The following is a 12,316-nucleotide window of genomic DNA, read 5'->3' on the forward strand; positions in this document are numbered from 1 at the left end:
GGGAGGGTAGTTAGTGGATGTCCCAATCACTGTGTTAACTGGAGTGGTCCAGAGCAGGAACAAATGACGGGTATCTCTATGAATAGCAGGAGACAGGGGTCACTTGAGTTACAGAACAAGGTGCTCACAGGCTGGCCGAGTGACCTCCTTGAAAGTATATCAAAGAGTCGTTCTCAAATCCTTGAGGTGGGCAGTGGTGAGGGTGGGGTGGGAGATGAATTCATCCCTGCAAGTTTTCTGCTCCATCTGCTGTAAGAACGGTGAGGGCCTTAGTTCTCTCTCCTCATGTTCCCACCCAGAACGAGCAGCGACTCCTCCTGGCATCTGCAACTCCTCAGGCAGGAGGTTCAAAGGGGCTGCCATCTCGCCATCAAGGGATGTAGCCTTGAGCTGTTAGACCTGTGTCAGTATCTGTCAGCCATCTTAGTGTGGGCTGCACAGACACACTTGTGCCAGAGCTCTGTCATTCTCTCTGTACTCCTCTGTGTCTGTGACTCTGTAGACGCTTCCAGGAATGACACTAGCAAACCGCCCTGTGTAGAAACATTCCCACCAGGGCCTTCCTCCTGCTTGGAGGAGACTCTTTGGTTTGTGAACCCCAGCAGGTACCAGGGACAGGAGAGAAGAGGTGCAGATAGCAGGACATAGAGCTGTATGCCCCCAGGTATGGTGACTCTCTCTTGACCCCACAGGTCATGCTGCTGGAGAACTCCATACTCTTACTACTGGCCACTGACTTTCTGCAGGGAGCACCATGGACCAGCCTGTGGACTGTGGTGGGGGTCTTGTCTGGATTTCTGATTGGTAAGACCTACTGGGTCTTCTTAGCCACACTTCCTCCCCAACTTGTATTTGTATTTTATGTTTATTCCTTTTATTTTCACGTGTGTGCATGTATGGTATAAATGCATGTATGTATCTCTGTATGATGTGTAGATAGATGCCCTTGTATGTGGAGGCCTGCAGTTGATATCAGAGGTCTTCCTCAACCACTTTCCAAACACGGAGTCAGGCAGGGTTTTTCACTGAACCTTCAGCTCACTAATCCCTGATAGTCTAACATATAAGAAGAACGATTGGTCTTTCTCATATGGGAGCCTCGTACTGGCTGTTGCTAGGTAACTGTTGGGCGGAGCCTGGAGGAAATGCTAACCCGAAGGTCAGGGAACAGCTTAGGGGCGGGCAGAGGGCAGGGGATGGGACCCATGCTGTGGCCTGAGACTCTGAGCTTAGCTTTGTCTACCTTACTAGACCGATGGGGGCTTCAAAGAAAGGTAGGAGCAGCCACGTCTGTCCAAAATGCTGCCCATAAATTGAGTAGTAAGATGCCAATTTCTAAGCAGCGTGCTTGCAAGTGAATGGCCGGTCAAACAGCAAGGTGCCCAGGCAAAAGCCACTCTGCCACCTACAAAGTGGCCTATGTCCAGTCGCCTTTCCTGTGGAGAGGGGATTCCTTGGGATATGATGTGACAGTCTTCACAGCTGAGAGACTTAACCACTTCGTTCACAGGCAGTCTGACCCAGTCAGTAAGCACAGGAGGAGGAAGTAGAACTGCCCTGTCATCTCAGAAGGGGCCGGGCGGCGTCATGCTGCTCCGCTGCCCACCAGCAGGTGGCGCTGGACGCATCTCTGACTCGCCTTTGGCCCCTACCTGGGAATCCCCAGTAGGGAAGGGAGTATGTCAAAAGACAGAACCGAAACCACCAAACTGTGAGTCAGCCCTTAAGCCTGGGCATTATAGGAAATTATATTTAATACATGTTTAAAATCGCATCATAGCATGGTAGTGCCAGACATGGTGGCTCATTTCCATAAACCCAGTGCTTAGGAGCCTGCCGCAAGAGCATTGTTGTGAGTTCCAAGCCATCATGACCTACATAGTGAGTCTGTGGCAAGCCTGTGCTAAGAAAGAACAAACAAACAAAAAAAAAAAAAAAAAAACCCTATCTTAAAAAAAAACAAACAGGGGCTGGGGATTTAGCTCAGTGGTAGAGCGCTTACCTAGGAAGCGCAAGGCCCTGGGTTCGGTCCCCAGCTCCGAAAAAAAGAACCAAAAAAAAAAAAACAAACAGCTCATGGGTTTAGCATTCAAGAACCCCTGGGTTCCATGCCCAACACCAAATATGACGGTTCAGGCATGTGATCCTAACACTTAGCTGAGACAGGAGGATTGACACGAGTTTGAGGCCAGCCTGGGCTATGTACCAAGGCTTTGTCTCAAGAAAACAATTTTTTTTTTTTTAAGAAAAATAATAGGAGCTGGAGAGATGTCTCAGTGGTCAACACTGGCTACTCTACCAGAGGACCTGGGCCTTCCAGTGGTGGCTTACACCGATCTGTAGTTCCTGATCCAGGGAATTTGATGGCCCCTGGTCTGTTATTCCTGTGAATTTGATGGCCTCTTCAGAGCACCGGGCAGACCTGGCGTACACCAGTACACATGCAGGCAAAACATACATATGCATAAAGTAATATTTTTTAAAAAGATTTATAGTTTCTAGAACATTGACTTGAAACAGTTCCTGCCCAAACCCGGGCTCCTTCTTTCACTGGACAAATGTGTATTTAGTGCCTATTACGCACCAGCCTGTGCTACAGCCAAGAATCCAGCAGGGGGCAGGGTCCTACAGAAAATCAGCACACTCGGTGCCTCTGGCTGGGGCAGATCCCTCTGCCTAACTAGCGCGCTGGGTGCCCAGGGTAGCGTAGGGTAGCATCGGCTGGCTTGCTGTTCTTTCCTGACCTTGGCGGGACTTGTTTGCCAAAGATGGGTGACTGCATATTGCTTGGGCTCGGTGAGAATCCAAAGCATAAAACTAGTATGTGAGCTGTGTTCAATGCAGAGAGGACTGCTGGTCCTTGTCCCCACTTCCAACTTTACCACAAACCGGTGCCCTGCCCTGGGCCTGCTCTTGTCCCCAGAGACACTGAGGGTCTGGGGACACTGCCCTCTGGGCTCTTCCTAGGGTCCGTCATGCTGCCAACTCCTGGCGCCTTCAGCCCCCCTCCTCCCTCCCCACACTTGGTTCAGATCTTCTACCCGCATAATGAGCACCCTTAGCGCAGGCACTTTCTCCAGTGGGACAGGAAACTGGAAACAGCGTGGGTGGCTTACTGGAATGCTCTGCTAAAGAGATTACTGTAGCAGTCAACACTTCTGACCGACATAACGAAACTGACAACAAAGCGATTACGCTGTTTGTGCACAGAGGAAGTGTTGTTGTTGTTGTTCATGGAAATGCCCCGACACGGCTTCTGAGGAGCCTGACTGACCTCGGCTTCGGGCTCCTGTTTTCGAGGCCGCTTTCTTACCTCCTGCCTCCCCCGGCTTTGGCATCCTTCCACGCTGCGCCGAGGGTGGTGGGATTCTGGGAGATCTCTCTCTACCAGGCCTCCGGTGCTCGCATGCGCGCACCAATCTGCACGTGGTGCGAGCGGTCAGCAGAGGATGCCCTCCAGGAAGAAGGCAGAGACTCAAACGGAGAGAAGCCACAGTATATGGCTTCAGAACGTTCGTAGCTGGGAGATGCTGAGGCCTCTTTAAAACCCTTAACCCCTTAACAGTGTCAGTTCTGAAGTCTGAGAATCTTATTGTTAGCTCAAGGTTATATGGTGCCATTCACTAGCCACTGGGTCTGTCACTTGCAGCAGGACGTAGGGTGTCCCGGACATAACCTCATGTTCTCCTTTCTGTTATTTTTGTTGTTTTCTGTTTCAGGGTGTGCATCATTGGTTGTTTATTATAGCCTACTACACCCTAAGTCCTCGGACATCCAGCAGAGCTTCATGAGGAAATGCTGTGGCCCCGTAGAGAATAACAAATCTGACTCAGAGCCTCCTCCCAGAGCCATGGTTCCCACAGGGGAGAGGCCAGACAGCTCAAGCTGGTGCCAAGAGAAAAGCTATGAGCTAACAAGTCTAGATAAGGCCCCCAGCCCAGGGAAGAGTACTGCGGAGGTACGGCTGGAGGAGCAGAGATCTGGGGAAGACTCTTTCTTTGGCCACCACCACTGGCTGTTGCTGAAACTCGCTCTCAAGACAGGAAGTATATCTAAGATCAACGCAGCCCTCGGAGGTGACAGCCCTGGCTGCTCCTGTCCCCCCGGGTTGGGGTCGAGTCAACACTGTGATCTGCAGAGGAAACCCCTGTTTTCCCAGCAAGACCTCCCATCCTCTCCTCCTGACCCTTTGACCTTGGAGAAAGGGCCTGAGTACGTAGGAGCTCCGAAAGCAGAGATGGAGTCACTGGAAACTTCGAGCTATATCTCCTTTGCCAGTGACCTCGAGGACAATGCAACAACCCAGAAGCCACCAGCTACACAGGAGGACAGTCCAAAGGCTGGGACCAAGGCTGACCTGGCAGCTCAGGGGAAGGATACAGATGGTCCCCTGAAGGGGAAGGAAGGACAGGAGAGCACAACACTGTATTTCAGTGCCACCATGGACAGGACCACATGCCACCAAAAGGGCAGCCCAGTAGCTCTGCGGACATCCCACTTGGGGACTTTGGGAGAAAGCAGGCCTGTGCAGCCTGCACTGCCTCAGGCAGTCACTAAGCCCTTTCCTGTTGCCTTGGCCAACATTAGTCCCATTCCAGGCAGAAACTTCTGCCCCGATGCAGGGCTCCCTGGAAGAGCCCCAGAGAGTTCAGAGTGGGAGGAGTGGGAGGACCCTGCTAAGAACCCGAGTACACAGAGCTCATTGCCAAAGGTGAGGCTGAGGGCTGCGGAAGAGCCCTGTGTCACGTCTACCCCTAAGTCGGAGTCTATCCAAAGGGACTACAGCTGCAGGGACAGGGTGAAGCAGGAGGTGAGTTTTTTCATCTGACCCTAGCCATGGTGGAATAAGACAACAGGTCAATATATCAGCATCATGGGAAGAGAAATCCCACACGGGACCACCCGTGTTCCTCTACTTCTGATACCTAAGAGATGAAGGCATGGGGTTGGTTAATGTCTAAAAATCCCTCCTACACGTAGGCATGGGATTGGATAATGTCTAAAATCCCTCCTACACGTAGGCATGGGATTGGATAATGTCTAAAACCCCTCCTACACGTCACACATCACACGTAGCACTGATACACAGCAAAACTCACGGGCAGTGGGGAGAGGCAAAGGGGCTTCCAGGTCCCTCTGAGCTTCTTGAACGCTAGCGCGTCTCTTCGTGGCTTCTAAAAAAATGCAAAGGTAAAACTCACGAGTCCAGTTGCATCCTGGGTCCTTTATAATCAACCGTTCCTCACATTGGATGGTTATTAATCACTAATTTTTTTAATGATTTTGGAGACAGAGGAGATGGCCCAGCAGTTAAGGCAGCTGCCTGCTCTTCCAGTGGACCCAGGTTCAATTAATTCCCTGTACCTATTTGGCAGTTCATGGCCACGTGTGACTTCTGTCCCGGGGAGACGACAGTCTCTTCCGGCCTCTGTGGGCACTGTGCACACATGTTTCACAGCCATACAGGCAGGCAGAATACACCTACGCCTAATATTTTTAAAAATAAAAGCGTGTTTCCCCGATACATGAGTGTTCGTATCCTATTATTAGAGAACACAGAAGTTTTCCCAATGTAGATGGAAGCTGTGTGTTCATAATGAGCCCGACTGAAAATGTATGCAACATTTAGGGTTCAGATACCTTTGGCAGGACCCAAGCAATATCTAGGGACAGACGTTGGTTGGTTGGTTGGTTGGTTTGGTTGTTTTAAGACAGATTCTCGATCTCAAGATGTAGCCAAGGATAGCTTTGAATTCCTTATCCTTCTGTCTCCACCATCAGATATCCTTCCTGCCAATCAACCAGTGGCTCTTTGTCGACTTCGTCGGCTTTAGAACCAATTTACCTCATTTCCACAGTTGCTGTTCTCCTCCACTCACCGTATGACAAGACCATCAGCAACGTCCCTGTCAGACGCTTGACTCCTTTCTAACTCTTCTCCCAAAGTCAGCCCTTGTTGGTGGGTTAGTCCTCTCATTTCTCAGTGGACTCCTTCCCAACTAGTTATGGAAGACTAATCATTAACCACCAGAAGCATGTGGTGGGTGAGCGGTTTGCTCTCCGGACACCTCTAGGTCAGAGGCAGTCAGAGGGCTGGAAGAAGTGCGGTTCTGCTTAGATCCGTCTCAGGTAGCAGGGAAGATGTACAGTGTCTGCAGCAGCGTGCTTTCCGGCCATCGGGGTCCTTGTTGCCAGCACATGAGCCAATCAGAGATGGCAGGAGGGTGTAATGGCACATCTGTAATCAAGACAGGAAGTAAGGATCGTTTGTCACAAGCATGAAATCAGTATGTTATAGTCACTGTGCTTCCGTACGGTCAGGCTCCTACTCTACCTAGGCTTGCCACCTCCAACCAGATGAGATCAGTGTGGGCATCTTTCTGCTCCCTAACAGACCCTATGTCCCACCTTTCTTACAGTATCAAGCTCCAGTGCTACCTTGTTTTCCTAAGGCTGACCTGGGCTGCACTTGATGTCGCTTTACCTCTCGTAGGTGATCTCTTCCTGCACTTTAAGCTCCCACTGACTCTCTCTCTCTCTCTCTCTCTCTCTCTCTCTCTCTCTCACACACACACACACACACACACACACACACACACACACACATGCACACCACATACACAAACTCTCACACACACACTCACACACAAACTCTCTCATACACACACACATTCATGCACACACATGCACGCTCACACACACACACACACACACACACACACACACACACACACACACACACACACTAAAAGCTCCTTAGGTGCCATCTCACCTTTGAGATCTAACTCCAAGGTCCAGCACAGGGAGGGGGGACAATACAGGAAGGATGAACAAACCATCCCTCACAAATGCCATGACCGAATGCAGCTTCGGAGTGGATCCCAGTGAACAGGAATCCCGTGTTAGCAGGAAAGTAGGGAGGAGACAAGAAACGCCCCCATCTCTGAAAGAGAGTTTGTTCTTTCTTTACAAACGTCTCGCCTCTCAGACAGGCTGGAAAGGTAAATACTGTCTTCCATGATTAATCCTGAGACCCTTAGTGCAAGGGGCTCTAAGTAAAACCAATCCTTGCCGCCCCAGGCCAGTTTTGTGCTGTCCACTGGATACTGGCCAACCGTGCCACAGAGCTACACAAGGAAGGAATTCAGTGTGTGGCCATGGTACTCAGGAAAAGCAAATGACACTTTCCCCACTTTCTTCTGAGACTAGCTGCCACCTTCCGGGGACTCGAAGTTTGCTCTGGAAAGGACAGACTTTATTTCCCTCCTTGAGGCTAGTGTAAACCACCAAGAAACACTCCAAGGGTGAATTTAGGACCTTTAGGAGTTACCCTATGGTAGGTCAGATTGTCTCTGTGCAAAATGGGATGATATAAAAAGAAGCCCTTAGGCAGAAAGGTAGAGAAGCAACAAGGGTTAGAAAGCTCAGCTCAGAGGACTATTGAATAGTTGGCCTTGATGAGTGGGCAGGCAGTGGGGCAAGGGACTCTTGGGGTCTGTTCTGGAAAACGTGTGGGAAGGCACCTCAAGGAGGAAGAGCCATGGCAAAGAAACAAACGTCACTATGCACTTCATGAGAAAGGGGACCTTGGTGTCGGAAGAATCACATGATCTTGCTTTTGCTTTGCTTGTCAAGGTCTCCAAGTGGCCTTGCCTCGTGCTCTATACAATGGTATTGCCCAACTAGAAAATGCCTGCAGCCTTCAGACCAGCTCCTGGAGGCCCAAACTGCTTTCTTCCCCCAGAACATTCGTGGTGACTGAATGGCTGTCCACTTGCTGCTTCCTGGGTCACAACCTCAATAGTAGCCTTTACAGAGAGCAGAAGCTGCCATTCTTCCCACGTCCACACAGCAATGTCTTCACTAGGCTAGAGTGGACCTGAGGTAGATAGGCTTCACACATGTCCAGGAAGAGACACAGGGCTGACCATGGGCTGTACTTCATGACACTCTACCTCTTAGAAGCCCAATGTCATATGACTGCAACCCAGATAGGAAAAGCAGAATCAAGCCTGCACCATCTTGTCTGTGCCCATCAGTCTCGGAGGAAGGAGAGGGTACATTACTGTTCCCACAAGCATCCTCCCTCCCAGTGAGGAAAAGCCCTTCTATGTCCTTCTCTTCCTTCTATATAGGAGCTGCTGGGAGGGCCAGGCAAGCCTGGAGCTGAGCCCTCTCCTAGATTCTCCCTCGTCTTCATCCACCCATGAGTTACCCTGTCTTACAGCTATCCACACTCAGATGTTTCGCCTCCTCCCCAGTTTCCTGCCGCTTCTTTGAGCGGTCTCTGCCCCTCTTAGATTAGCATCATGAGGAAGTGGAGCTGGACCTGTGGGCTGTGTCTACCCCACTCCATTCCCCCCAGACTCGGCAGAGGCAGCCATTACCCAGAAGTCCAAATAGTCCGTGGGGAATTTACATCTGCTGTTGCTGCTGCCTGGCGTCCAGTTTTTCCGAGCCTACCTCACTTTCTCCAGGAAAGGGATACCTCATGTGTCTGGAGACTACAGACTGTACTGGACAAACATCTCCCCTGTCCGGTCTATCAAAAGGCAGGAGAACCTAGAGCTCTCGGACCTGCAGGAAATTAGAGTTGTTTTCTGTAAATGTTGCTATAGCCAGCTCCCGAGGAAGGCTATTTTACTCTGCTGTCTGCCCCTTATGACCCCTGGACTGATGAATGGCCCCGGCTGGCACTCAGCAGGCACTTCCTATGTGGAATTTAACTTGGAAGTACCCTGCACAGCTCCAGGAACAAAACTTCTAGGTTTTGGTCCAGGCAGTTGCCCCTGGGCCAGTAACTTTGTAACAAGCTTCTGTTGGGGCAACAGAGTTTCTAAAACCAAGGAGGGATAGGAACTGGGTAGTTTTTTTTGTTTTGTTTTGTTTTTTGTTTTTGTTTTTGTTTTTTGTTTTTGTCACCTGAAGAATGGGGGACAGGGCAGGAGCTGGGAGTCTCAACAGTTGGCCCTCAATGTGTTGTGATGCCAATAAGGACAGCAGCCAACTTGCAAGGGACCCAGTGGACAGAAACCACAGAATGACTACCCTGCCCCCTCTCCTGAAAAGCCCATACAGCCACACCCACCCAAAAGCTGGAGGCTACCAAGATCCCACAGACCTCCCCCCCACCCCACCCCTTGGTACAGGGTCTCTATGGAGGAAGAGTGAAAATGGCCGAATGGTGGTCATCGAGAGTGCTCTTGGGTCTCCATCATGCTGAGCCTCAGCCTCAGAGCCAAGTGATTCACATGCTGTGCGTTTCTGCTTCCCAGGACTGTCCTCACTCCCAGTGTACGTACAGACTAAAGCTGCTTCTATGCCCCATCCCGCTCTAAAATGCTGGCTTCTATCTCTCCGAGGCCCTGTAGGCACAGTAATGCAGCTCACTGCAGGCGCCTCTGTGAGGATGCAGGAAAATCAGAATGGAATTTTGTTTGTGGTTTTTCTGTGTGTGTTGATTCTAGGGATTCCTAGACCTTGCACTCGGTCACAGGCGCAGTGAGGATGGGATTTTGTCTTCTGCAGAGAGAGGAGTGCTTTGCAGGAAGGTAATTGGGGGAGCCCCTTGGAGCCATCATAACGCACACGGAAAGGCCCACCTGAAGATTGGCTAGCTGATGCTAGCTGGCTGTGTTCCTTTAGCCTATGGACACATCTGCTCCGACCACAACCCAGGCAACACAGGCTCTCGGCAGTCTCAGCCAGCATGACTTGTAACTGAGGGCTATGGGTCATCTCTGAGCTCTTCTGTAGCCTGGATGCCCACGGCATGTCCACTCACAGTCCAGCACCTTCACCAGGCCAGGCATGTACTAGAGAGACAGTACATAAAGAGATTCTGGGCTTTACCAGGCCCAGCCTCCGTGGGAAGGAAGCCATACTTCTTTGGTGGAGGTACAGACAGACCCATGTTACCAGAGCAGCTCCGTGACTACACTTCAGCCACTTGTCATTCCTCCAGCCTATGATCCCACAGTCACCACAATAAACCGTCTGTGAGAGGGAAGAGGTAATGCATAGCCACCAAAGGCTCACAATACACAAACCTAGAAATAGGCTGTCCGTGTCCTCCAAGGACCTGCTTTTATAAATTCTTTTTAAAAGGCTCAATACACATTTTCTATCACTACGATGGAGTTGGCGAGCCAATCATTGCGGGTTTTACGCTGGGAGATTTTAGCCTTCACTGGTTCGATATGCTGCTGCTTTTAGCTGTGTTCTGCCTGCCGACTGCCAAATGCCAGGGCTGTTCACAGCACTTAGAAGGGCAAACAGATGAGCTTAAGAGTCCTGTCCACCCTAGGCAGAAGCCATCAGCATCTCAGATTGACCCCTGCATCCTTTTTCTTCTTTCTCTTTCACTATAGTTAAAAACAATTGTAGCTAGGAAGGGCATGGCAAAGCCTCACCTTGTACCGCAGCCCAGGAGTGCCAAGCACATAAAATGGCTCCTCCCCCTCAATACAAGAGCAAGAGGGATTTGCTACAATGTAACACTGCCAAGCAGGACACAGCTCTTCCGGGTCTGATGCGCTCTGTCAAGCCAAGCATAGGACCGTAAGGTTCCTTCTGAGCTCTTTCCTGAGTTGGTTTCAGGCTGAAAGTTCATCAGCTGACCCTGACCATAACGGGGCTGCTTAAGTGTTTTATTCTAACATTTTTTTTATTCTTTATTATTTTGTACATACGGGTGTTTTGCCAACATGAGTGTATCTATACACCATATGCATGCAGTGCCCTCAGAGGCCAGAAGGAGGAGTCAAACCCTCTGGAACTGAAGTTGCAAATGCTTATAAATTACCAAGTGAATGCTGGGAATTGAACCCAGTCCTCGGGAAGGGCAGCCAAGTGCTCTTAACCACTGAGCCATGGTGCCAATCCAGACTTTACCTTAAACTCGGCCTGATTGCTTTTTCATTGTTCATGGGTTTTTTTTGTTTGTTTGTTTGTTTGTTTTTTTTTAAGACAGGGTTTCAGGTAGTACAGGCTGAGTTCATATTCACTATAGAGCCAAGGGTGGTCTAGAACTTCTGATCTTCCTGCGTCCAGCCTCTCAGTGCTGGGATTACAGGTGTGTTTCATTTCCAGTTTATATAGTGCTGGGGAGCAAACAAAGGCCTCACTGTTCTAGACAAGCATGACACCAACCGAGCTTCTTCCCCAGCCCACTCCGTTAAACTAGACTGTTTGCTGTTCGATCCTGACGACCATACTGCTTAGGACAACTGATTTTCCCAGTTCTCTGGGACTTCAGAGTTTCCTGAAGTGGAGAATTTTAATGCTAAAAAAAAAAAAAACCCAAAAGGCTGGGGATTCACCAGAAAGTTAATTCTGTTGAGTTTTGTTTTTACCTTATACAACCACCAATTCAGGAGAGAAAGAAAATACTTCTGGCTTAAAACGTCAGGTGTGGTAGAGCGTGCCTGAGATCCCAACAGGCCAGAGTCTGAGGCAAGAGGAACATGCATCAGAGCCAGACCCTGTCCAAAAGAAAAGAGAAGTGAAGGCTGTGGCCGTAAAGGTGGCTTAGCAGTTAAGACCACACACTGACCTTACAAAAGACCCATGTTCTGAGGACCCTGTAACGGGGATCGCAACCACCTGTGACACAGGTTCCAGGTAGATCCCATTCTGGTCTCTGAGAGAACCCGCATTCATGCGTGCACAACCTCACCCAAACATATACATATACATTTTTGTTTGTTTTTCTTTTTGTTTTTTTGAGACAGGGTTTCTCTGTGGACCCCTGGCTGTTCTGAAATTCCCTCTGTACAACAAGCTGACCCGAGACTCAGAGGTCTGCCTGCCTCTGCCTCCTGAATGCTGAGACTAAAGGCGTGTGCCACTACCGCCCAGCATCATACACATAATGTTGAAGTGATAAACAATAAGTTTTTGTAAGAGTGGTAGATGAGACGATCTCCTGGGCCAGTCCCTGTACTCCGCCTCATCCAGGGTGACTAAAGTCATAGGTATCACTGACTATGCTACAGCTCTGCGAGTGACAGGCCTAATCGGAATTTTAAATTAACAGCGTGGAGGAGGAAATCCCCCGTGGAAAAGTCCACAAGGATACAGATTCATTACAGCATCCCTGTCAGGGTTTCCAGGGCTCATGGAACCTGGGTCTTGGTGGAGCTCAATTCTTTCCAGTAGCCATAAGAGAGAGGTTGTTTGGGTTGTTTATACATCAGCAAGCCTGGGGTGGAGGAAGGGAAGGGATGGGGAGGAGGGATGGGAGCACCATAAACCGCAGGATCTGCTCCTCGAAAGCCCCCTCAAACAGAAATGAGGAAAACAAAGTGGCACCGTT

The 12,316-nt window shown here is 50.0% G+C and overlaps 1 protein-coding gene across 1 annotated transcript in view; it reads left to right on the forward strand.

Annotated features, from left to right (window-relative positions):
• The window catches only part of Xkr5 (XK related 5), a 17,826-nt gene extending 12,927 nt beyond the window's left edge, over positions 1 to 4,899 (forward strand). The window contains exons 6-7 of the mRNA XM_032919341.1: positions 693 to 804; positions 3,720 to 4,899. Of these exons, the coding sequence (XP_032775232.1) occupies positions 693 to 804; positions 3,720 to 4,828 (1,221 nt within the window). The 3' untranslated portion in view covers positions 4,829 to 4,899. The remainder of the gene's footprint in view (positions 1 to 692; positions 805 to 3,719) is intronic.
• Positions 4,900 to 12,316: the final 7,417 nt, after the last annotated feature.

The sequence above is a fragment of the Rattus rattus genome, chromosome 13 (genome assembly GCF_011064425.1).
Source record: "Rattus rattus isolate New Zealand chromosome 13, Rrattus_CSIRO_v1, whole genome shotgun sequence".
In the NCBI taxonomy this organism is placed as follows: Eukaryota; Metazoa; Chordata; class Mammalia; order Rodentia; family Muridae; genus Rattus; species Rattus rattus.